The 22073-nt window shown below is 46.1% G+C and overlaps 2 protein-coding genes and 1 pseudogene across 8 annotated transcripts in view; 1 reads left to right on the plus strand and 2 right to left on the minus strand.

Annotated features, from left to right (window-relative positions):
• LOC139281290 (rho GTPase-activating protein 17-like) overlaps window positions 1-2218 on the minus strand; it is a 187700-nt gene extending 185482 nt beyond the window's left edge. For 6 of the 7 annotated variants that reach the window (XM_070901414.1, XM_070901410.1, XM_070901409.1 and 3 more), the window contains exon 1: window positions 1848-2218. In XM_070901414.1, the coding sequence (XP_070757515.1) occupies window positions 1848-1900 (53 nt within the window). In that variant the 5' untranslated portion in view covers window positions 1901-2218. The remainder of the gene's footprint in view (window positions 1-1847) is intronic. The other variant, XM_070901411.1, reaches the window with a different exon arrangement.
• An 85-nt stretch (window positions 2219-2303) lies between these two features.
• The window catches only part of lcmt1 (leucine carboxyl methyltransferase 1), a 95118-nt gene continuing 75348 nt past the window's right edge, over window positions 2304-22073 (plus strand). The window contains exon 1 of the mRNA XM_070901407.1: window positions 2304-2438. The gene's annotated coding sequence lies outside the window, so the exon portion shown is untranslated. The remainder of the gene's footprint in view (window positions 2439-22073) is intronic.
• Window positions 15809-16046, minus strand: LOC139226006 (U2 spliceosomal RNA; annotated as a pseudogene).

Consider the following 22073-nt stretch of genomic DNA (forward strand, 5'->3'; position numbering starts at 1 on the left):
CCTTACTCATTGACTCCATCCCACTCCCTAACTTCTGAATGAGGTTGAACCAGATGTTCACAATCTTGGTGTGAGCTTTTGACCACATATCCGCAGCATAACTAAAATCGTCTACTTACACCTCTAACATTGCCCGTCTCCGCCCTTGCCTCAGCTCATCTGCTGCTGAAGCCCTCATACATGCCCATTATCTCGAGTTATTTTCAAACCCTCCATGGCCTCGCCCCTCCCTATCTCTGTAATCTCAAGTCCCACAACCTCCTCCTCCCCACCCCCCGAGATGTCTGCACTCCTCTAATTCTGCCTTCTTGAGCATCCCTGATTATAATCGCTCCACCTTTGGTGGCCATGCCTTTTGTTGTCTGGGCCCCAAGCTCTGGAACTCCCTGCCTAAACCACTCCACCTCTCTTTCCTCCTTCAAGATGCTCCTTAAAACATACTTCTTTGACCAAGCTTTTGGTCACCTGCGCTAATTTCTACTTACACAGCTTGGTGTCAAACTTTTATCTCATCATACTCCTGTGAAGTGCCTTGGGATGTTAAAGGTGCTACATAAATGCAAGATGTTATTTCCTTTTTATTTTAATTCTTCAGTTGCGTAAACTAGGTGACAGAAGTTGTGTAGTACATTATAGAAGTGATCGTGCACAATTTGCACTGCACTAACAGCAATGAAATGTTGAGAAATTCCAGATTACACAGAAAAATCTGACATCACATTCCAATTTACCCAAGTTATCAAAAACGAATCGTCGGATTTCTTTCCATTAAAGAGGGCGGTGTTTCTCTCTCAATTGTTACCGAAACGGTACAAAATCAATGACCAGCGGAAAAGGAATGAGGTAAGAGATGTTCAGGCAACCATGTCCCAGATTACTAATTTGGCAAGGAGGAGGGCATCCGACTCTGGCTGGGTTGCTGCAAGGGATCAAAACCCAGGACGGGACAAAGGAGGAGGAGTCTGGAGCTGGGGCTGTTGCCCAGGCACGGATCTGTACGTGGGAGGTCCGTGGATCACTTCTTCCACCCGGGATGAGTCAGCATTAAGATCAAATGGGCCACAATGAGAAGTGTTACGTTTAATTCCAGAGCCAGAGCCCCATCACTTCAGCATCCGAACAGCTTAGAGATAGATGTTCAAATCACTCGCTCACATTGTGTACCACAGCACGTGAGCGACATAAACCCAGCCCTTAGGACAATTCCGTCACTTTTCATAAAGTTATTATTTCGCGATGTTGCTGGACTCAATGTCCGACCTCGCTTTGGGCACATTAGCGTCTGAAGGGCTCTCGGTAACTTTCGTTGGTCAACACTTGTGACAGCTTTACTTAGACAGATCACCTTAACAAAGACAGCAACGCCGAGGTATATGCGAGTGATAAAAAAACCAGCTACTTTAATTAATGGCGTGATTTGCATTGCAACCTACCGACACGATAATAGTCTAACACTTTATCCGCCGTCGCCTCACTGCTTTGCATAAAGCCACAACATAATGTATGGAAAACGCTTAACACTGATAGGCACCATCCTTAAAACACCAAAGGTTCTACTGCATGTGCCCCCGCCCTCCGGAAGGGAACTTTGAGCTCCAGATAAGAACGAACCTGATGGACCGAGGCCACCTTGGTGCAACCCAGGCTGAATGTGATGGTTCAGTTCCAGCACGCAGTGGAGATCGACGGGACAAGGCAGCTGAAAGTTGCAGATGTGACTCCAACGAGACCCCGAAGGAGCCAGAGAGACAATCTCCCCCCCCCCCCAACTTTCCAGCCAACCCCCCCAAACTTGCACCCGCTCTCGGGAGTTCCCACGCCCCGCATTCTCCCGGTACGATACTTGCCTGCCCACAGTCTGGTTGGCGAGCTGCCGCATCCTATTAAACTGCTTCTTCATTGTTTCTGCTGGTCGGTTCCTTTCACGTTTCGTCTTAATCTGAGTTTAGTGAGCGTGTGTGGTGCAGCCCCGGGCCGCCGTGCGCACCATGGTTGTGGGGCTGTCAGTGCGCGGACACTCGGGCTCCCGCCAGTAAGTCAATGCGGTGACTCCCACTCGGGCTCTGCTGGCCGATCGAAAAGTCTATAACTTTCGGCCTCGGCTCCCTCGCACTGTGACCCCCCCCCCTCCTCCCCGAGTGGCTTTACTCGCTCCCCTCGCCAATGCGATAATCTTCACCCCCAAGCTCGCAGTCAGGGTACACCGCCTCCCAACTGAGGGCCAGCCGGAAGTTCCTCTACATCCCACTTCCGTTACCAGGGGGGGCGGGTAAACAACAACAAAGCAAGACAGGAGGGGACATTCACTTTAACATCAAAGTCTTGCACTGGAGGTCAAAGTCCTTCGTCTATCCATGACATATATTCTGCTAAAGAGTTAAGAAATCACCCATAATTGTAAACATTTTCACAAGAGTAGACAGAATGGCGAAGATCAGGTAATGCTCCATATGTATGTGCACATTTTATATATCATTTTCTGTTTTTAATAATACTCATTTGGATTTTTTTTAAAACGAAGTCAAATCTGTACTCATGTATAAAAGAGTGCAATTATGGATGACCCCAGACTGAAAGCCGAGAGAGTAATCCAAGAGGTGTGTTTCATTTAAACTGTACACCCTACAGCCGAATGACATCATTTGTACTTCCCCTGACTAATCAAATGGCTGCAGTTTCCTGCGTCTTATTTTTGTTTCTTAAGGTTGTTTGAGCATTCCTTTACTATTAAAAAAAACCTTTTCATTCCCGCCATAGCAATAAATTATCGACTAGATCACCCTGAGGCCACCAATTCAGTCATTAGAACACACAAGAGTGTATACCATCTTGGAAGTTTGGGACACAGTGGTAAAAATGAGAGTGCTAAAACAATTAGTGGTGTTATTTAATAAAAGTATGCGCATGTTTCACTGTTTCCATTACAGTCTACTGTAACTTATACAGGATATTCCTGATCATAGAAACATAGAAAATAGGAGCAGTAGGGGGCCATTCGGCCCTTCGAGCCTGCACCGCCATTCAATATGATCATGGCTGATCCTCTATCTCAACACCATATTCCCGCTTTCTCCCCATACCCCTTGATGCCTTTTGTGTCTAGAAATCTATCTCCTTAAATATATTCAGTGACTCAGCCTCCACAGCCTTCTGTGGTAGAGAATTCCACAGGTTCACCACCCTCTGAGTGAAGAAATTTCTCCTCATCTCAGTCCTAAATGTCCAGCCAGGGGAAACATCCTCCCCACATCCAGTATGTCCAACATCGTCAAAATTTTATACGTTACAATGAGATCCTCTCTCATTCTTCTAAACTCTAGTGAATACAGGCCTAGTCGACCTAATCTCTCCTCATATGACAGTCCTGTCATCCCAGGAATCAGTCTGGTGAACCTTCGCTGCACTCCCTCTATGGCAAGTATATCCTTTCTTCGGTAAGGAGACAAAAACTGCACACAATACTCCCGTGTGGTTTCACCAAGGCTCTGTATAACTGTAGTAAGACATCCTTGCTCCTGTATTCAAATCCTCTCACAATGAAGGCCAAGATACCATTTGCCTTCCTAACTGTTTGCTGCACCTGCATGTTTGCTTTCAATGACGGGTGTACAAGGACACCCAGGTCCCTTTGTACATTGATATTTCTCAAGCTATCACCATTTAAATAATACTTTGTCTTTATGTTTTCCTACCAAAGAGGATAACTTCACATTTATCCACATTATACTGCATTTGCCAACCTATCTAAATCGCCTTGCAGCTTCTTTGCATCGTCCTCACAACTCACAATCTCATGTAGTTTTGTGTCATCAGCAAATTTGGAAATATTACATTTGGTTCCCTCATCCAAATCATTTATATATATTGTGAATAGCTGGGGCCCCAAGCACTTGATCCCTGTGGTACCCCACGAGTCACTGCCCGCCACCCCGAAAAAGAAGCGATTATTCCTACTTTAACCAATTTTCAATCCATTCCAGTATATTACCCGCAATCCTATGTGCTTTAATTTTGCACACTAACCCCTTATGTGGGACTTTATCAAAGGCCTTCTGAAAATCCAAATACACTACATCCACTGGTTCTCCCTTATCTATTCTATCAGTTACATCCTCAAAAAACTCCAGTAGGTTTGTCAAACACAATTTTCCTTTCATAAATCCATGTTGACTTGGTCTAATCCCGTTGATTTTATCTAAGTGTCCCATTATCACATCCTTTATAATAGACTCTAGCATTTTCCCTACTACTGACGTTAGGCTAACCGGTCTGTAGTTCCCTGTTTTCTCTCTCCCTCCTTTTTTAAATAGTGGGGTTACATTTGCCACCCTCCAATCTGCAGGAACTGTTCCATAATCTATAGAATTTTGGAAGATGACAACCAATGCATCTACTATTTCCATGCTACCTCTTTTAGTACTCTGGGATGCAGATCATCAGGAGGCGTTTTATTGTAAGAACAGTGGACATTGATCGTGTTGCCTCGCTGTACCTCGGTGTCCCGGGCACTGTCCCCACCGTCTTCTGGTCCGCTTTCCGACCCTTCCGATTCGTATACCAGCCGAGCTGCTGTTTTTCTGCATATGCGAGCCAGATGCCCTGTATAGTTGCAGTTTCTGCAAATAGCATGCTGAAATCGACACCCCCTTGTTGAGTGCCTTCCCCCATATCTCCAGCACAGACCGTTTCCATTGTTTCCGAAGGATGAGCTGCGTCTGGCTGATCTCTCTTGAGCTTCTCTCAGTCTGTAGTTGATTGCTCGCATTGTGGGTTGATGAGGTGTGAACGGCTGTTCATGTGGCCCTTGATGGCTTCTGGCGCCACTGCCTGCTGTTGAAGGCCTGCTCTCCTGCCTTTGTCTGTATGTGGGGGTAGCGGCTTGTTTCACGCTGTGAACCCCTTGTTCCGATGTTTCGTTAGTTGTCGTACCCGCAGTATAGATCAACCTCGTTTCTTCTTCTCCTGCCAAGAATGTCTGTGCTGCCTCTAGGGTCAAGTTCTTTGTCTCTATAAGCTTTCGGAATATGCCTGCGTGGCCTATTCCTTCAATAAAAGACTCTCAGTACTTCTCTCCTTAGTTCATCGGAGAACTCACATAAACTAGCTAGCCTCCGAAGTTCCGCCACAAAATCGGGTATGCTCTGGCCCACACAGCATCTGTAGTTGTAGAACCTGTGTCTGGCCATGTGTAGGCTGCTCGCTGGCTTCAGGTGGTCTCTCACCAGTGTGCTCAACTCCTCAAATGACTTGCTTGCTGGTTTCTCGGGTGCCAGCAGGTCCTTCATTAAGGTGTATGTTTTCGAGCCACAGCTGGTCAAGAGATGGGCTCTTCTCTTGTCTGCCTTATCGTCGCCTAATCAGTCTTTGGTTACAAAGCTTTGCTGGAGCCTTTCTATAAAGTCCTCCCAATTGTCTCCAGCATTGTATTTCTCATCTGAGCCGTTGGTAGCCATTCTGTGGATTCTGTAATCCCGTAACTCGTCGCCACTGTAAAGTCCTGATCCTGCAGTACAGACGTACACGAGACACATGCTGAAGTCAAGGTCACTCTGGATCTGCATCTTTATTTCACAGCTCTCGAGTGCCACACTTACCTGAGACCTGCCTTTATATACCTGTGTGGAACAGGTATGCAGTGTCTCCTGCAAGTGCACCCCTGGTGGTAAAGTATGCTTGTGGTTACAGGTCATATCCAGTTACAGTCATGTATAGCATGGTAAGATACAGTTATATACAGTAGTGTGAGATACATGACACTCCCCACCTGGAGCCGTGCGATCTCCTGGGAGAGGCAAAAAAACAGATAAAAACCCAGGCCAATTGGGGAAAAAATCTGGGAAAATTCCTCTCCGGTCCAACCAAGTCCGATCGAACCTAGTCCAGGAGATCACACTGGGCATATTAGATTCCTTGAAGATGCAGGTCTGCTGCAGCTTTTATCCCCACTCTCAAGCCTCGGTCTGCTCCCACTCAGGTTCGCCGCCGCTCTGTGGAAAAAGGGAGGAAAAACAAGGCAAAGCAACACATCCCGCCCCCACTTCACCGAACTCTCTCACTTACCAAACTCTCAGATTTACCACTCTGAACTGCTGCACTCCCATTATGTGATATGATAACTATCCCAAGCAAGGTTCTGTTCAATGGCTAACTTAATTTCTCTTATCACATGGTCATCCTATTCATAATTGCGTCTATTACATTGTTACAATAAAAATTGATTGCAATTACTACTATTCTAGTTTTTCTAGCTCCCATAATTCAGTTGAAACTGTACCTTGATGTTAATTTGTCATTGTGCTTTTCCAATGGAAAATTCCTCTCCGACCCATCCAGGTGATCGAAACTAGTCCAGGAGATCACCCTGGCTGTATTCGATTCCCTGCAGTACTTACCATTATATCTGCGCCGGCCAACAAAAGGTTATCCAGTCTAATCCCAATTACCAGCTCTAGGTCCGTAACCCTGCAGGTTACGGCACTTTAAGTGCCCATCCAACCATCTCTTAAAAGTGGTGAGGGTTTCTGCATCCACCACTCTTCCAGGCAGCGAGGTACAGATCCCCACAACCCTCTGCGTAAAGAAGCCCCCTCCTCAAATCCCCTCTAAACCTTCCACCAACCACCTTAAAACTATGCCCCCTCGTAATAGATCCCGCCACCAATGGAAATAGGCCCTTACTATCCATTAAGTCCAGGCCCCTCAATATTATGTACACCTCAATGAGGTCTCCTCTCAACCTCCTCTGTTCCAGTGAGAACAAACCCAGTCTCTCCAATCTGTCCTCATAACTAAGATTCTCCATTCCAGGCAGCATCCTAGTAAATCTCCTCTGCACCCTCTCTAATGCAATCACATCCTTCCTATAATACGGCAACCAGAACTGCACGCAGTACTCCAGCTGTGGCCTAACCAAAGTATTATACAATTTAAGCATAACCTCCCTGCTCTTATATTCTATGCCTCGGCCAATAAAGGCAAACATTCCGTATGCCTTCTTAACCACCTTATCCGCCTGGCCTGCAACTTTCAGGGCTCTGTCGACATGCACTCCAAGGTCCCTTTGTTCATCTACACTATTAAGTGGCCTACCGCTTAATGTGCATAACCTTTCCTTATTAGCCCTCCCAAAGTGCATTACCTCACACTTCTCGGAATTAAATTCCATTTGCCACTGCTCTGCCCACCTGACCAGTCGATTGATATCCTCCTGCAGCCCATGACTTTCCTCTTCATTATCAACCACACAGACAATTTTAGTGTCGTCTGCAAACTTCTTAATCATACCCGCTATATTCAAATTTAAATCGTTGATATATACCACAAAAAGCAAGGGACCCAGTACTGAGCCCTGCGGAACCCCACTGGAAACATCCTTCCAGTCACAAAACATCCATCAACCATTACCCTCTGTTTCCTACCTCCAAGCCAATTTTGGATCCAACTTGCCACTTTGCCCTGGATCCCATGGGCTTTAAACTTCATGGCCAGTCTACCATGTGGGACCTTAACAAAAGCTGTGCTAAAGTCCATATACACTACATTGTACACACTATCCTCATCGACCCTCTTGGTTATCTCCTCAAAATATTCAATCAGGTTAGTCAAACACGATCTTCCCTTAACAAATCCATGCTGACTGTCCCTAATTAATCCTTGATGTTCTAAATGCAGATTTATCCTGTCTTTCAGGATTTTTTCCAATAATTTTTCCACCACTGAGGTTAGGCTGACAGGCCTGTAATTACTCGGCCTATCCCTTTTTCCCTTCTTAAACAAGGGTACCACATTTTCAAGTTCTCTGGCACCATCCCCAAATCCAAAGAGCACTGGTAAATGATGGTCAAGGCCTCTGCTATTTCCTCTTTTACTTCACTCAGCAGCCTGGGATGCATTTCATCCGGGCCTGGGCACTTATCTACTTTCAAAGCTGCTAAACCCCTTAATACTTCCACTCTCACTATATTTATTTCATCCAGAATATCACACTCCTCCTCGATAGCAGTATCTGCATTGCCCCCTTCATTTGTGAAAACAGATGCAAAGTATTCGTTAAGGTATAATGATATTAATTTTAAATTTTACATAGAAACATAGAAAATAGGTGCAGGAGTAGGCCATTCGGCCCTTCGAGCCTGCACCGCCATTCAACAAGATCATGGCTGATCACCCACCCCAGCACCTCCCCCCCACGCTACTTCCACACTTCCCGATCCCCCCAGCCGCAAGGACCACATCCAACTCCCTCCCGAACACATCCAATGAACTGGCATCAACAACTCTCCGCGGCAGGAAACCCCACAGGTCAAAAACTACCTGAGTGAAGAAGTCTCTCCCAATCCCAGCACCAAACAGCCCACCCCCCCATCCCAAGAGCGTGCCCCCCACCCCCGGCTCCGGACCCACCCAACACCGGGAACACTCCCACCGCACCCAACCCGCCCCATCCCATCAAAATCCTTCCCAAATGCCGAACACCCCCGGATGTCGAGCCCCCAGCCCCGGCCACCCCGGAGCCACCCCCCCGCGACGCCAACCACATCACATCCACCAACTGCCATCTGCGCAGTCAACCCATCCACCCCACTCTGAACACTCCCCGCACCGAGGCACAGAGCCCCCAGGCCCGCCCCTCCAACACACTTCGCCCCCCCAGACCTTCGCTGCAATGTGGCCCTTCCTATCCCCTGCCCTGAGTTTCTCCGCCCCCCCACCTCCACCACTCTCCCCTCCATCCCCCGCCCCCGTCTCCCCTCAACCTCCCTCTGCCTCCCACAGGCTCCCACCTTGGGGGCAGTAACCTTCTTCGGCAGGGAATTTTAGCCCCCAGCGTGGAAGTCCTGCTCCCGCCGCAGAATTGGCCTTACCACCCATCAATGGAAGCGGAGTGCAATTTCCCACACTCCACTTCCCTTGGGGGCAGCTACCGGGGCACGACTGGATGCTCCTGTGACAGTTTGAACTGGTGCTCTCCACTCTCCCGTCCTGTGACAGTTGGAACTGGTGCATGAAGAGGGCATTCATCCAACGAATCTCCTGGTCCATTGCCACGACAATCTTATCCAGTCCGAGCTTGTCTGCAATATCAACACTTCGTGGCAAGATTGTGTACACTGTATTAAGCTTAGTAGGGCTGGCATCGATGACTGGAAGGTGGCCAATGTTTGACATGGGTGGGATTTAAGTTTTCTGTAGCAGGGTATTGAAACCAGTCCATCTTGACAAGTCATCATCGTTCATCTCTTTCAACTTGCTGAGGAAGTACGATGGCATTCTCTGCAATTTTAGCTTCCCTAGTTCCAGTAAATTTCCACTGATGAACATTCGTGAAAAAGTTTATCGAGCTAGAGTCCGAAACAGAAATGATGTTGCCTTTGGCTCCCACAACTACGTGCATGCAGTCACAGGATCCGAAATTGCCCACCGCCCGAAACCTCGTCAATCATCTCTAACTAGACCAGGTACTAAAGAAGCCTGTATTTGCCCCCTGGCTGTGATCTCTTTTTAGCTTAATCACAGCATAAATGGCAATGAAGTGCTCTATATTCAAGCACAGTTTGGCAATCTTCTACCGGCAAGACTTGAAATCAAGCTGCTTCAAGTCCTTTGGACAAAGGTATTAAGAACATAAGAACATAAGAAATAGGAACAGGAGTAGGCCATACGGCCCCTCGAGCCTGCTCCGCCATTCAATAAGATCATGGCTGATCCGATCATGGACTCAGCTCCACTTCCCTGCACACCCCCCATAACCCCTTATCCCCTTATCGCTTAAGAAACTGTCTATTTCTGTCTTAAATTTATTCAATGTCCCAGCTTCCACAGCTCTCTGAGGCATCGAATTCCACAGATTTACAACCCTCTGAGAGAAGAAATTTCTCCTTATCTCTGTTTTAAATGGGAGGCCCCTTATTCTAAGATCATGCCCCCGAGTTCTAGTCTCCCCCATCAGTGGAAACATCCTCTCTGCATCCATCTTGTCAAGCCCCCTCATAATCTTATACGTTTCGATAAGATCACCTCTCATTCTTCTGAATTCCAATGAGTAGAGGTCCAACCTACTCAACCTTTTCTCATAAGTCAACCCCCTCATCCCTGGAATCAACCTAGTGAACCTTCTCTGAACTGCCAATGATATAGGTAAAAAACAGGATGAGGTCCTACGAGACAAATTTAGGGAGCTGGGAGCTAAATTGAAAAGTAGGACCTCAAAAGTAGTAATCTCAGGATTACTACCAGTGCCACGTGCTAATCAGAGTAGGAATTGCAGGATAGCTCATATGAATACGTGGCTTGAGGAGTGGTGCAGAAGGGAGGGATTCAAATTCCTGGGACATTGGAACCGGTTCTGGGGGAGGTGGGACCAGTACAAACCGGACGGTCTGCACCTGGGCAGGACTGGAACCAATGTCCTAGGGGGAGTGCTTGCTAGTGCTGTTGGGGAGGAGTTAAACTAATATGACAGGGGGATGGGAACCTATGCAGGGAGACAGAGGGAAGTAGAATGGGGGCAGAAGCAAAAGATAGAAAGAAGAAAAGTAAAAGTGGAGGGCAGAGAAACCTAAGGCAAAAAGCAAAAAAGGCCACATTACAGCAAAATTCTAAAGGGGTAAATTGTGTTAGAAAGACAAGCCTGAAGGCTCTGTGCCTCAATGCGAGGAGTATTCGGAATAAGGTGGACGAATTAACTGCGCAGATAGCAGTTGACGGGTATGATGTAATTGGCATCACAGAGACATGTCTCCAGGGTGACCAAGGCTGGGTATTCAACATTTAGGAAGGTTAGACATAAAGGAAAAGGAGGCGGGGTGGCATTGCTGGTTAAAGAGAAAATTAATGCAATAGTAAGAAAGGACATTAGCTTGGATGATGTGGAATCGGTATGGGTGGAGCTGCGGAATACCAAAGGGCAGAAAACGCTAGTGGGAGTTGTGTATAGACCACCAAACAGTAGTAGTGAGGTTGGGACAGCATCAAACAAGAAATTAGGGATGCGTGCAATAAAGGTACAGCAGTTATCATGGGTGACTTTAATCTACATATTGATTGGGTTAACCAAACTGGTAGCAATGCGGTGGAGGAGGATTTCCTGGATTGTATTAAGGATAGTTTTCTAGACCAATATGTCGAGGAACCAACTAGGAAGCTGGCCATCCTAGACTGGGTGATGTGTAATGAGAAAGGACTAATTAGCAATCTTGTTGTGCGAGGCCCCTTGGGGAAGAGTGACCATAATATGGTAGAATTCTTTATTAAGATGGAGAGTGACATAGTTAATTCAGAGACTAGGGTCCTGAACTTAAGGAAAGGTAACTTCGACAGTATGAGGTGTGAATTGGCTAGAATAGACTGGCAGAGGATACTTAAAGGGTTGACGGTGGATAGGCAATGACAAACATTTAAAGATCACATGGATGATCTCCAGCAATTGTACATCCCTGTCTGGAGTAAAAATAAAACGGAGAAGGTGGCTTAACCGTGGCTAAGAAGGGAAATTAAGGATAGTGTTAAATCCAAGGAAGAGGCATATAAATTGGCCAGAAAAAGCAGCAAAACTGAGGACTGGGAGAAATTTAGAATTCAGCAGAGGAGGACAAAGGGTTTAATTAAGAGGGGGAAAATAGAGTACGAGAAGAAGCTTGCCAAGAACATAAAAACTGATAACAAAAGCTTCTATAGATATGTGAAGAGAAAAAGATTAGTGAAGACAAACATCGGTCCCTTGCAGTCGGATTCAGGTGAATTTATAATGGGGAACAAAGAAATGGCAGACCAATTGAACAAATACTTTGGTTCTGTCTTCACAAAGGAAGAAACAAATAACCTTCCGGAAGTACTAGGGGACCGACGGTCTAGTGAGAAGGAGGAACTGAAGGATATCCTTATTAGGCGGAAAATTGTGTTAGGGAAATTGATGGGATTGAAGGCCGATAAATCCCCAGGGCCTGATAGTCTGCATCCCAGAGTACTTAAGGAAGTGGCCCTAGAAATAATGGATGCATTGGTGATCATTTTCCAACAGTCTATCAACTCTAGATCAGTTCCTATGGACTGGAAGGTAGTTAACGTAACACCACTTTTTAAAAAGGGAGTGAGAGAGAAAGCGGGTAATTATCGACTGGTTAGCCTGACATCAGTAGTAGGGAAAATGTTGGAATCAATTATTAAGGATGAAATAGCAGCGCATTTGGAAAGCAGTGACAGGATCAGTCCAAGTCAACATCGATTTATGAAAGGGAAATCATGCTTGACAAATCTTCTGGAATTTTTTGAGGATGTAACTAGTAGAGTAGACAAGGGAGAACCGGTGGATGTGGTGTATTTGGACTTTCAAAAGGCTTTTGACAAGGTCCCACACAAGAGATGGGTTTGCAATATCAAAACACATGGTATTGGGGGTAATGTACTGACGTGGATAGAGAACTGGTTGGCAGACAGGAAGCAGAGAGTCGGGATAAATGGGTCCTTTTCAGAATGGCAGGCAGTGACTAGTGGAGTACCGCAGGGCTCAGTGCTGGGACCCCAGCTCTTTACAATATACATCAATGATTTAGATGAAGGAATTGAGTGTAATATCTCCAAGTTTGCAGATGACACTAAACTGGGTGGCAGTGTGAGCTGTGAGAGGGATGCTAAGAGGCTGCAGGGTGACTTGGACAGGTTAGGTGAGTGGGCAAATGCATGGCAAATGCATTATAATGTGGATAAATGTGAGGTTATCCATTTTGGGGGCAAAAACGCAAAGACAGAATATTGTCTGAATGGCGGCAGATTAGGAAAAGGGGAGGTGCAGCGAGATCTGGGTGTCATGGTTCATCAGTCATTGAAAGTTGGCATACAGGTACAGCAGGTGGTGAAGAAGGCAAATAGTATGTTGGACTTCATAGCTAGGGGATTTGAGTATAGGAGCAGAGAGGTCTTACAGCAGTTGTACAGGGCCTTGGTGAGGCCTCACCTGGAATATTGTGTTCAGTTTTGGTCTCCTAATCTGAGGAAGGACGTTCTTGCTATTGAGGGAGTGCAGCAAAGGTTCACCACACTGATTCCCGGGATGGCTGGACTGACATATGAGGAGAGATTGGATCAACTGGGCCTTTATACTTTGAAGTTTAGGAGGATGAGAGGGGATCTCATAGAAACATATAAGATTCAGACGGGACGGGACAGGTTAGATGTGGGTAGAATGTTCTCGATGTTGGGGAAGTCCAGAACCAGGGGACACAGTTTTAGGATAAGGGGTAGGCCATGTAGGACTGAGATGAGGAGAAACTTCTTCACTCAGAGAGTTGTTAACCTGTGGAATTCCCTGCCACAGAGAGTTGTTGATGCCAGTTCATTGGATATATTCAAGAGGGAGTTAGATATGGCCCTTACGACTAAGGGGATCAAGGGGTATGGAGAGAAAGCAGGAAAGGGGTACTGAGGGAGTGATCAGCCATGATCTTATTGAACGGTGGTGAAAGCTTGAAGGGCCGAATGTCCTACTTGGCACCTATTTTTTATGTTTCTATGCCTCCAAAGCAAGTATTTTCTTTCGTAAATATGGAAACCAAAACTGCACGCAGTATTCCAGGTGTGGCCTCACCAAAATCTTGTATAGCTGTAGCAAGACTTCCCTGCTTTTATACTCCATCCCCTTTACAATAAAGGCCAAGATACCATTAGCCTTCCTGATCACTTGTTGTAGCTGCATACTAACCTTTTGTGTTTCATGCACAAGTACCCCCAGGTCCACTGTACTGCGGCACTTTGCAATCTTTCTCCATTTAAATAATAACTTGCTCTTTGATTTGTTTCTGCCAAAGTGCATGACCTCACACTTTCCAACATTATACTCCATCTGCCAAATTTTTGCCTACTCACTTAGCCTGTCTGTGTCCTTTTGCAGATTTTTTTGTGTCCTCCTCACACATTGCTTTTCTTCCCATTTTTGTATCGTCAGCAAACTTGGCTACGTTACACTCAGTCCCTTCTTCCAAGTCGTTAATATAGATTGTAAATGGTTCAGTTCCCGGCACTGATCCCTGCGGCACCCCACTAGTTACTGATTGCCAACCAGCGATTGAACCATTTATCCCAACTCTCTGTTCTCTGTTAGTTAGCCAATGCTCTATCCATGCTAATATATTACCCCCAACCCCGTGAACTTTTATCTTGTGCAGTAACCTTTTATGTGACACCTTGTCAAATTCCTTCTGGAAGTCCAAATACACCACATCCACTGGTTCCCCTTTATCCACCCTGTTCGTTACATCCTCAAAGAACTCCAGCAAATTTGTCAAACACTACTTCCCCTTCATAAATCCATGCTGAGTCTGCCTGACCGAATTTTATTTTTCCAAATGTCCTGCTACTGCTTCTTTAATAATGGATTCCAACATTTTCCCAACCACAGATGTTAAGCTAACTGGTCTATATTTCTGTCTGCCTCCTTTTTTAAATAGGGGCGTTTCATTTGCAGTTTTCCAATCTGCCGGGACCTCCCCAGAATCCAGGGAATTTTGGTAAATTACAACCAATGCATCCACAATCTCTGCCAATACTTCTCTTAAGGCCCTAGGATGCAAGCCATCAGGTCCAGGGGATTTATCTGCCTTTAGTCCCATTATCTTACTGAGTACTACCTTCTTAGTGATTGTGATTGTGTTAAGTTCCTCTCCCCCAATAGCCCCTAGACTATCCACTGTCGGAATATTGTTAGTGTCCTCTAACGTAAAGACTGATACAAAATATTTGTTCAGAGTTTCTGCCATCTCCATGCTCCCCATTACTAATTCCCCGGCCTCGTCCTCTAAGGGACCAACATTTACTTTAGCCATCCTTTTCCTTTTTATATACTTATAGAAACTCTTGCTATCTGTTTTTATATTTTGTGCTAGTTTACTTTCTTAATCATTTTTTTAGTCGTTCTTTGCTGGCTTTTAAAACATGAACATGAAGGTTCATTTGGTAGTTTACCATCTGGTCATGATTCCATGTTTATCACCAATTGGTTGGCATCAACAAATCCAACTATTCATGCGCCACTTTCCTGATCAGCAATTCCAATTGTTGATATTATGATTGGTTACAAAGAACAAAATAGCTCACAATGGATATGCTGTGCTCTTCTTTAAAATCACTAATAGCCTTACTGATTTAGTCCCCAGCTAAAGGTAATGCTAACTCCTGCAAGGGGCAAAAGACTGACCAATTTCAGGAAATGCTCTTAGAAATTCCTCACCAACTGCCTAAGGTAATCAAGCCAACTCTAGGTAACCATGATTATTCATGATGCCTTACTAGATGTACAGAATTAACCTTCCCATACTTCTCTCCCAAGTATATCCCAATTTCTTTATTAACACTGAGCAGTACATGACCAGAAACAACCATTATGCTAGGTCTAAAGGTCACAGACTCTTTATATTGTACCACTTAATCACTGGTATCCTTCAGTAATGTTGCCTGCCAAAAAATCCCCTTGAACTTTGAACATCACTCCATGATCCAGTTGATCTATTCCCTTGAATATTTTAAATATAACAATAAGGACACCTCTAAACCATCTTTATTCCTCATTACCTTTAGTCTTTCCTCATATTACTGGTCTCCAGTCCAATTTGTCAATTTTGTTGTCCTTCTTTGCACTCCCTCCAAGACCAGGATATCTCCTGAGGTACAGTGCCCAGAAATGTGTGTAATTTTTTTTTTTAATTTTTTAAAATTCGTAGCCAGTCTTTCCAATTCTTTGTCAAATCACAAACGCCAGAGGTCACCTTGCACACATCAAGGATCACTCTGCGCCAATGCTCTTAGCCAAAAGGCCTAGAGCCACTGCACCGTTCCTGGAAGTACTGCAATACCAGGTTCGTGCCATGGAGGTGGATGGGTCAAGCCCCCCACACACCTCCGTGGAGGTGGATGGGTCAATCCACCCCACCCACCTCCTATTTCCAAAAAGCATAGGAGAACCACCTTCCTGATCCAGGGAGAACCACTTTGGGGTCATGGTTACTCCCCTGTCAGGTCAGTTACGCATGATCTTAGCCAAAAGGCCGAGAAGCGATGTGTGTAATACCAAGGTGGAAACAGACCAGTGATTTGTACAAGATAACTGTCACAATCTGGATGCCACCCTGGCTTAGTGGTAGCACTCTCACGTTTGAGTCAGAAGGTTGTGAGTTCAAGCTCTAACTCCAGCACTTGAGCATAGAATCTAAACTGATAGTTCAGTGTAGAACTGAATATTAAACCAAAGCCAAATCTGTCTATTGTGGTGGATATGAAAGATCCGTTGATACTTTTTCAAAAAAAGAGCAGGGAGTTCTGGTAATGCATACACAAATGGCCAATGTTTATTCCTCAACCGGCACCACCAAAAACTAGATTGACTGGTCCTTCATCTCATTGCTGTTTTTGTGACTTATTGGGCACATCTGGGCTGTTGTGTTTGCCTACATAGCAGTAACTACACATCAAAAATATTTTTTTGCCTGTGAAGGAAGCACTTTGAGATATTCTGAGAACATGAAAGGCACTGTATAAATGCAAGTTCCTTCCTCCCTGGAACTTGGGCTCTATCCGTTGAGCTGTACATGCGAAGATCTTGATTGCCCTTACGCTATCCTTAAAAAAGGATCAATAGAATGGGGTAGGCCTATCTGAAAGGAAATGGGCTTCAGAAAAGGTTTATCAAATAGATCAGCCTACTCTATTCAAACTCTGCATCCATAGTGAACTAGCAGCTGAACTCTTCCATCCTTTAACCTCACCAGGTGAAGCCAGCAGACATTCCACTCTTACCCTAGGTGTAGCAACACTCACAATAGAAACCATCATTGTGGAAGGAATTGAGCACAATATTTCATCTTATCTAAATGAAGCATTTTTCTATACCTCAGATCCCCTCACTTCAATCCCCAACAACTCTTTTGGTTGGAAACAAAATTAACCAGTTAAATCAAGTGCCCCCTGATCTGGGGTACACTCCAAACTCTTATCAAGGCCCTTTTTTTTTGTGGGGTTTTTTGTGTTTTTTATTTGGGCACTAAAACCATACATTATACAAGTGCTCCCTATAAAAGGGGAGGGGGACACTAAAACCTGACAATAAAACAAATGAAGCTTTAAAACATATAAAATCAAATTAAAATTTGGTTGCTGGGAGTCATGATGCACTCCAGTCCCTCCGGCGTCCACCTCTCATGGAAGGCCGCGAGCGTACCGGTGGACACCACGTGCTCCATATCCTAGGACACCCTGGCTCGGATGTACGCGTTCAATCCCCAACATCAGCAACTGCATTAAAATATTTGGAGCTCACTTGAGGTACAAGATAAACTACAAAAAAACAGGAGCCATGCTGGTAGTCGCCCAGTGTTCTCCAACCATTATAAGTTAATTCTCTTTTAAAGGGTCCTGAGCGGGTTTCATATACCTGGGGGTTAATATAATCCATGAGTACCAAAAACTCAACAAAGGCCAATTCTCAGGATTATTCCCCATAGGCTGCTGGATATCTCACAATATGAATGAAGAAATGTTGGTATAGCTACAGCTTAAGCTATAAATCTGTGTCTTACAATTTAGCAAACCATTATAATTTTTACATATTTTGTTTGTATGTTTTTACATGTGAAGGCAGAAAAATTGAAACCATCAAATAAATATTGGGTAAAATTTGAATTCTACAGGAAAAGTCTGATTATGAATTGGGGCACTCGACATATATCTGGTTAGAACACTATTATTGATCAATCTTCTGCAATATTAAACAAGGACAGTTGCCTTTCCTGCCATCTAATGGCACTAAATGGTATCACTTCGAGTTGGCAAAGGGATATAGACAGGTTAAGTGAGTGGGAAAGTGGCAGAAGGTATTTAATGTGGGGAAATGTGAGGTTATTCAATTTGGTAGGAAGAATAGAAAAACAGCATATTTTTTAAATGGTGAGAAACTATTAAATATTTATGTTCAGATGGATTTGGGAGCCCTTGTACATGAAACACAAAAAGTTAACAAGCAAGTTCAGTAATAAATCAGGAAGGCAAAGGTTGGCCTTTATTGCAAGGGGATTTGAAGTACAAGAGTAAAGAACTCTTGCTGCAATTGTACAAGCCTTTGGTGAGACCACTCCTGGAGTACTGTGCACAGTATTGGTCTCCATACCCTAAGGAAGGATATACTTGCCTTAGAGGGGGTGTAACAAAGGTTCACTAGATTGATTCCTGGAAATTAGAGGGTTGTCTTTTGAGGAGACATTAGGTAGAATGGGCCTATATGCTCTGGAATTTAGAATAATGAGAAGCGATCTCATTGAAACATACAAGATTGACGGGGGACAGGAGGATTGACATGGTAGATATTGAGAGGCTGTGTCTCCTGGCTGGAGAGTCTAGAACTAGAGGTTGTAGAACATAAGAAATAGGAGCAGGAGTAGGCCATATGGCCCCTTGAGCCTGCTCTGCCATTTAATACGATCATGGCTGATCCGATCATGGACTCAGGTCCACTTCCCTGCCTGTTCCCCATAACCCCTTATTCTCTTATCAGTTAAGAAACCGATCATAGGTCATAGACTCAGGATAAGGGGTCAGCTATTTAGGACTAAGAGGAGGAGAAATGTCTTCACTCAGAGGGTTGTGAATCTTTGGAATTCTCTACTCCAGAGGGCTGGGGCTGCCCAGTCGTTGAGTATATTCAAGACTAAGATCAATAGAATTTTGGACTAGGGAATCAAGGAATATGGGGATCGGGTGGGAAATCGTTGAAGTCGAAGATCAGCCATGATCTTATTGAATGGCAGAGTAGGCTCAAGGGGCTGTCTAGCCTACTCCCGCTCCTATTTCTTATGTTCTATGTTCTTAGAGTTACAGTACTACAAAAATAATTGTATACAAAAGTTCAGAACACAAGCATCTGTAACTCTATCAAAGCAGTTTCAACTACACTGGGAATGCCTGGTCTACGAATGAAAATCATTGTAATTGTTGCCTATGCTCTGTAATATATGAAATATGAACACTGATTCATAACCAGCCAGAAGGAAGGAACCAGAGGGTAGTCTTAAGCAGAGCTAGGTCAAAATAGAGGGATGTACAGAGTCACATGCCCAAACGGTGTGTGTTAGAACCCCTCTTGTTCCAGGCATTCATTAATGACCTAGATATACAGTCTCAGTCCATGTCAGTATAAGTTGCAGATGACACCAAGGGGTGGGAACAAGGAATTCAGAGGAGGATGTTCAAATCTTACAATGTTCGACATGGTATAAATATTTGCTAATCAGCGGCATGTAAACTAGATTCTCATTAACTACTTAACAGTTTAACACTGCTCCCTTCACACTGGTCCACTTTAATTTATCATTGTGACTATTTGCATTGTGTTTTTTCTGTCCTTCTGTGCCTGCGTCCTCTGGACTCCGCCCCATTCGACTCCCGCAAAAACCGGAACCGGAAGTAGAGCACGGCAATTGACTACATTGTTCCTCCGAGCCTCTGACCGAGCTGCGAAGCTGATGCATCGAGCTTCGGCTCGGGGAGCTGGTGGCGGGGGAAAGAGAGGTGACGGGCGAGGGAGAGAGAGGCAGCGGGCAGAGCGGGGGTGGGGGGGAGAGGCAGCGAGGGGATAGGGAGACATGGAGGAGGGTGGAGAGTGAGTCACAGGGGAGGGGGAAAGAGAGAGACATGGGGAGGAAGGAGACAGAGACACGGGGAGGGGTGGGGGGGAAGAGAGAGACATACGGGGGGGTGGGGGGTGTGGACAGAGAGAGAGACACCAAGTGGGGGAGGAGAGAGAGAGAGAGACTGGGGAGGGGGGGGGAGAGAGACCGGCGGAGGGGGGAGAGAGAGACGGGTGGGGGGGACAGAGAGATATGGGGGGGCGAGAGAGAGACATGGGGAGGGGGGTTGGGAAGGAGAGGGTGACACGGGGAGGGGTGGGGGGGAGGAGAGAGAGACAGGGAGTGGGTGAGAGAGAGACAAGGAGTGGGTGAGAGACAGGGGTTGAGAGAGAGAGAGAGAGACGGGAGAGTGAGAGAGGGACAGGAGAGGGGAAGAGAGTGATGGGAGGAGGGGGAGAGAGAGAGACGGGGGGGGGGGCGGGGGTGGAGGGAGAGGGAGATGGGGGGAGGGGAAGAGAGACTGACCAGAGGGGGGGAAACAGAAGAGAGAGACACGGGGGGGGAGAGGGAAAGAGAGGGGACCCGGGGGGGGGGGGGGGGGGTGGGGGAGAAGACAGAGAGAGAGATGGAGGGGGTGGAGAGAGAGAGACGGGGTGGGGGGGAGAGGGAGATGGGGGCCGGGAGAGAAACAAGGGGGGGGGAGAGAGAGAGAGACGGGGGTGGGGGGGGGAGAGAGACCGGCGGAGGGGGGAGAGAGAGAAGGGGGGGAGAAGGGAGAGAGAGAAAGGTGGGGGGGTAGGTAGAGAGACGGAGAGGGGGGAAAGACATGGGAAGGGGGGGTGGGAAGAGAGGGAGACATGGGGGGTTGAGAGAGAGACGGGGAGTGGGTGAGAGAGAGAGACGGGGGGTGATCGGAGGGGAGAGAAACGAGGGGGTGGGGGGAGATAGAGAGAGAGAGACGGGGGGTGGGGAGAGAGAGAGAGATGGGGGATGATTGGAGGGGAGAGAGGGAACTCAGGGTAGACGGATCACGTTCTTCCAAGGCCCTTTACACCCACATCCGATTTCTCGGAAAGCTCGGTGCATGTGTTACAAGGGACTTCATTGGAGTGGATGAAATTTAGAAGTCACGATGCTGTCACTATTCATTCAAACCTGTTAACAATCCGTGACGCACATACAATGACCCATCTATGACGGGGGTAAGGAACTTAGGCTGGGAGAGGCATGCACTTGGGCTGGAGTAAGGGACTTCGGCTGGTACTTGGGAGGCTTTTGCTGGGTTGGTGGAGATCTATTCCCTCTGGCTTCTGAAGTCAGAATGGATCGAATTACACTTTGCAAAGTCACTCAGAACTTGGGCTGGGTGGTTCCAGTTACACCTTCCAAAGAAATTTCGGGATGTGGTTTATCCTCCAAGGGGACTAATCAACAGTCAGGTCATGTGATAATGGAGAGCCAATCAGAGTCAATGCAGCCATTTTCACAGTACAAATTTATATAGTACCTCTAACATAGAAAAAACATACCAAGGCACTTTGTGGCCAAGTACAGAAAAAAAAGAAAGACTTGCACCTTCTCATCATCATAGGCAGTCCCTCGGAATCGAGGAAGACTTGCTTCCACTCTTAAAATGAGTTCTTATGTGGTTGAACAGTCCAATACAAAAACCACTGTCTCTGTCACAGGTGAGACAGATAGTCGTTGAGGGAAAGGGTGGGTGGGACAGGTTTGCCGTCCGCTCTTTCCACTGCCTGCGCTTGGTTTCTGCATGCTCTCAACGATGAGACTCGAGGTGCTCAGCGCCCTCCCGGATGCACTTCCTCCACTTAGGGCAGTCTTTGGCCAGGGACTCTCAGGTGTCAGTGGGGATGTTGTACTTTATCAGGGAGATTTTGAGGATGTCCTTGTAGCGTTTCTTCTGCCCACCTTTGGCTCATTTGCCATGAAGGAGTTCCGAGTAGACCGCTTGCTTTGGGAGTCGTGTCAGGCATGCGAAAAATGTGGCCCGCCCAGCGGAGCTGATCAAGTGTGGTCAAGTGCTTCAATGCTGGGGATGTTGGCCTGATCGAGGACGCTGTTCTCCCATTCCCTATGATATAGCACATTTCACGACCACCGGATGTCTCAAAGCGTTTTACAGTCAATGAAGTACTTTGAAGTGTAGTCACTGTTGTAATGTGGGAAACTCGGCAGCCAATTTGCACACTGCAAGCTCCCACAAAGGAGAGATTACAAGGGGAGAGGCTTGGTCAAAAAGAATTGTTTTAAGGAAGATTTTATTACAGGAGGAAAGGAAGAGGAGCTGAGGCAGGAAATTCCAGAGCATGGGGCCTGGGCAGCTGAAGACACAGCCATAAATGGTGTGGTGGGGAATGATCAAATCAGATCAGCCATGATCTTATTGAATGGCGGAGCAGGCTCGAGGGGCCAAATGGCCTACTCCTGCTCCTATTTTTTATGCTCTTA

The sequence above is a fragment of the Pristiophorus japonicus genome, chromosome 15, assembly GCF_044704955.1.
Source record: "Pristiophorus japonicus isolate sPriJap1 chromosome 15, sPriJap1.hap1, whole genome shotgun sequence".
NCBI classification, from domain to species: Eukaryota; Metazoa; Chordata; class Chondrichthyes; family Pristiophoridae; genus Pristiophorus; species Pristiophorus japonicus.